Source organism: Elaeis guineensis, chromosome 1 (genome assembly GCF_000442705.2).
Source record: "Elaeis guineensis isolate ETL-2024a chromosome 1, EG11, whole genome shotgun sequence".
NCBI lineage: Eukaryota > Viridiplantae > Streptophyta > Magnoliopsida > Arecales > Arecaceae > Elaeis > Elaeis guineensis.
The window spans coordinates 173050299-173054595 of NC_025993.2; the positions used below are offsets into that span (position 1 = coordinate 173050299).

Here is a 4297-nt window from a genome sequence, read left to right on the forward strand (position 1 = left end):
TATACAACTATCGTTTCGACGTTCCTCATCAACAACAGCATCACTAACACTGTTACATCCTTTAACACTCACAACCGTTGTTATCATTTTTGTTGGTGCTACCATCGCCAGTCACATCATTCTTTGTCTCCGACCAGCAATCTACATCACTTCTTTGTTACTTGCTACTCCAACACTATTGTTACTACAACTATATTATATTTTTAAAAATAATTAATTATATCAAATATATTTATATTTTTAAAAATAAAAATAAAAATAATTTTTTTTTTTTTTATTTTTTAAAATAGAAAATGAAAGCGACGTCTGACGCACATTCTTTGCTCCTTTCTACATTTCTCTCAGTTTCCCTTTTTCCCTTTTAATAGAATAAGGGTTGGCTTAATCCCCACAGCCTACTCCCTACCCTATACCCCCACCCTCTACCTATATCCAAACCCTGGTCTCCAGGTAAAGTGGGGAACGGTCCCCTCCCGCAGCCTACTCTGTACCTGCAGCCCTCTCCACCTAGTACAAACCCAGATACCATTGCATGCACCGGGTGCAAGTGAACCAGGGCAAATCTCGGAGCATATGCACGGTGGATGCGTTCAATGGGGAATTGGGTAGCGTGGCGTGTTATCTACCGTGGGATTTGACGCGGTCCAATTGCACGTGGTGCATGCAGGCGGAGGTGTCCAAATCGAGGTAAACCCAGGTAGACCGAGCCTAATGCTCCCGAAACCCCTCGTCGCTAATCCGACGGAGCCCACTTCCAGACATAACGCTCACGAAAATCCAGGTCTCTTAACGCCCGTCCGCGCCTTCACATCGAACTCCCATTGGCGGCAAGGGTGGGACCCACCCAAAGCCTCCGTAGCCCTTACTATTTGCAGGCAAAAAGACGGCTTATTAATTCATAATAACACATTTAATCCAAAAAATAGTGAGAAATAATTCCCGCAACCGGCAGCATGGGAAGGAGCGAAAAATCAAAATCTCTTTCTTCACGCTTCTGGCGCGCATACGATGAGCCAATTGCGAGAACAGTCCCCTCCCTCCTTCCTATTTATGGCATTCCAGCAGCCGCTCCCTCTACGGACTCTCCCCAGGGCTCCAAAATGGAAAGTTGATGGGAAAGTAAAGATCAAAGAACACGAAATTTGGAGTCCTTTTCTCCAATCCGATCGATTCCTTCTCGGACAAGAAATGGAGCCAAGGAGGAGAAAAGATTGGGGCTTTTGCGAGGTTTAATGGGCGGGGGAGGAGCTATCCCTAGCGGCGATCTTATATCCGGGTTGTGAGGTGGCAAGCGGCGGTGTAGGCGAGAAGCGTGTTGGTCTGAGGCTTTGGAGGGGGTTTGAGCGTGTTGGTCTGAGGCTTTTGGGGGTTTTCTCGGGAAAGAAGGTGGAGAACAGATAAAGGAGGAGAAAAGCAGGGTTCTTGTCGGGTTTAGGGGAGAGAAAAGTTGCGTTTCGGGAGGAAAGCTGGAAGAGCAGGATTTTTGGAGTTTTTAGGAGAGAGAGAGAGGGCGAATCAGAGAAAAGTTGGGTTTTGGGTCTTCCTTGGGTTTAGGAGAAAAGGAGCAGAATAGTGAAACTTTCGTCAGGTTTAAAGAGGGAGACGAGGAGCCAAAGAAAAGTCGGGATTTTGGGGCGCTTTCTAGGGACAAGAGCCATCGTTTTTTGATCGGTTTTTCAGACAAAGAAGAGAGAAAAGGAGTAGAAAGAAGTGATTTGTGTGGTTTAGGGAGGGAGAAGGAGAAGTAGCAGAAAAAAATTGAACTTTTTGGGCGTCTTTTGTGGTGAAGAAGAAGGAGAGTGGAGTGCACAAGAGAAGGAAGGAAAGAAGATGGTGGTATTAAGCATCAGCAAGCTTGCATTGAGTGCACCAAAAAGTGTTTGAAGACCCACGGAAAGATGCCCACACCTGCTTCTAATTCTACCCCACTATCCTTCTTCAAGATCATGGTTGGTGATTTCAGAGAAGTCTTGGTATGATCCTTTTTCCCCCTTTTCTCTTTTTCCAAACTTCTATCTTTTTTCCCCCCTCTAACATGTTCTGAATCGGCACTTCACAGTATCCTGTGTTTGAGCTTGTTTTTATACATCATTGTTTTCATATGCAATATATTCTAGTTTAGTCCTATCTCTGATGCTAGTTCTTGAAACGGCCTATGCAGTTCATACCACCTACATTTGATCTTTTAGATGAATTGATCAATCATAACATATATCTTGAAGATTCAGATGGAAATTCTTCAAGGGTCAAATTATCTGTGAAAGATGGCTCTTTAGTATTTCAAGAAGGATGGCGTGAATTTGTGTTGGACCACTCTATAGAAGTTGGAGAGTTTGTCGTATTTAAACATGTTGGTGAATTATCATTTTCTGTTCAAATCTTTGGTGTGAGCGCATGTGAAAGAGTATGCTTTCATGATAAAAACAAGACCAGTCTCCGGAAGAAGAACAGAAACAAGACTGATTTATCCCCTGAAGAGTTGCAGTTGCCAAAAAGATGTAAAAATTCTGATGATCTGAAAGATAAATGCCACTTTGTCAATGAAGATTCACCAAATAGAGAGCCAGAATCAAAAGATGATCTTTCTGACTTGCCTGATATTGAATTTATAGGAAGTAACTGTGCTGAAAAGATGAAAATGAATCAGAGAAATCTCCTTATTGTCTCGGTAATTCTGGAGGGACACAAACCGAGATGGCCTTGGGCTTTACCAAACAATCATGTGACAAGATTGATGAAGTTGCTATGAGGTTACAGGAGGAAGGCAGCAGTCTCCTATGGGTGGTCCACAGCACATGGTGTGGGTCATAAAGATTCAATGCATGAGCAGGAAACAAGGACAATCCCTTCCATCAATGAACTGGATCCTAAAGCTGTGGAAACTGATGCCAATTCCGATGACGCAGAGATAGCAGTGCTTAATCGAGAAAAAATATTCCATTGTGATGATGACTGCAGAATATCCCAAACTGCACCAACAATTGAATGCACAAAATCTATGACCGAGAATCAAATGAATTCCAGTTGGGACATCATCATTTATATGCCCAAAAATGACTGCTTAAAAGAACCAGGTACAGCTGAGAAACATCCAATGAGAAATCAAGGAGTGCACAACATTGGTGCAGTTGGTTTAGCTGATGACCTTAAAATGCTTGAACATGAGAAGAGGAATCTGATTGCTAAGGACACAGCTGCCTGCAAACTTCTTCTGGCAGAGGAAGGAGTATGCCACATTGTGATAAAAATTTAACTGTTGAACATGAAGCAAGCCAAATAACTCCCAGCATTCCCGATATCAGTGAAAACAATGTCAGTTGTAAACAATAATGGTGGGTGCTGCAATGAAATTGTACACATGCCCAGAGAAGAGGCTTCCTCCAAGTCCAAAAGTATTACGGAAGTTTCTTTCCCTGAATGCACACCTGGTCGCATTAAAGTTGAAAAGTCTGAGGAGATCAGTGAAGGTTTGCATGGTGAAGAGGGATTGCGTTCCTTGGGTCAGTAACTTCTGCAATTTTCCTAAATTTCATGCGCTTTTATTCTAAACTTTTTTTCTGTTTTATTTAGAGTATTGATGAGAAATAAATATATAGCAGGAAATACCCAATACCTGTGTCCAGAAAAGAGGATGCTCCTTGCGCCGGCAGTGTCAGAAGTGGCCCACAGAATTTGCCCGACATGAATATCACGGAAGGAAATACACACCAATCTGGTGATATGGCCTGGAGTTTTTTACTTGAACTAATAATTTCCCTATTTGCATGTCTTATTTTGTATGGCAATATTTAATTGACTCAGAGACTCTATTTTGCATGGTAGGAATATTGCCTGGTGACTTCATGGAAGAGGATGAGGAAAATAGTGCACCCTATATGAAAGGAAAAAATTTAAAAGCTGCGAAAGCTGAGAGGATGGATTCAGATGATGTAGACGGGCAGTTCTCTCCAAAATTAATCAGCTTGAACTTTACGTTATCTTCCAATGCTCAGTCCTGGACTGTGAGTAAACTTTCAATAAACTGCAGCGTGCCTAGCATTCAGTCAATGGTCTTTTTAAAATCTGTTTTGATTTTCTCCTGTTACTTGCTAACTATGGTAGACTGACTATAGCTAAATGCGAGATTGTATTGTGACTTAGATTAAGTTCTGTGCCAGTTTAATTCCAGCATGTGCATCGCAGAAACAGGTGAAGTGGACCAAAGGGTCCTAAACAAGATATCTAGAAAACAAATTCAGGGATTTTTTGTGTTTTTATATTAGCCAAATGTTTATCTGAGCTCTCAAATAATCAAAAT

The 4297-nt window shown here is 41.9% G+C and overlaps 1 protein-coding gene across 1 annotated transcript; it reads left to right on the forward strand.

Annotated features, from left to right (window-relative positions):
• Nucleotides 1-532: 532 nt before the first annotated feature.
• LOC105051340 (B3 domain-containing protein Os01g0905400) lies at nt 533-4001 on the forward strand (the record flags this gene model as incomplete). The annotated part of the gene is given in 9 exon segments (XM_073256037.1): nt 533-687; nt 1790-1973; nt 2162-2624; nt 2627-2774; nt 2776-3236; nt 3239-3312; nt 3314-3504; nt 3600-3715; nt 3823-4001. Coding segments are annotated over 9 exon segments (1971 nt in total), but the record flags the coding sequence as incomplete, so codon positions are not given.
• Nucleotides 4002-4297: the final 296 nt, after the last annotated feature.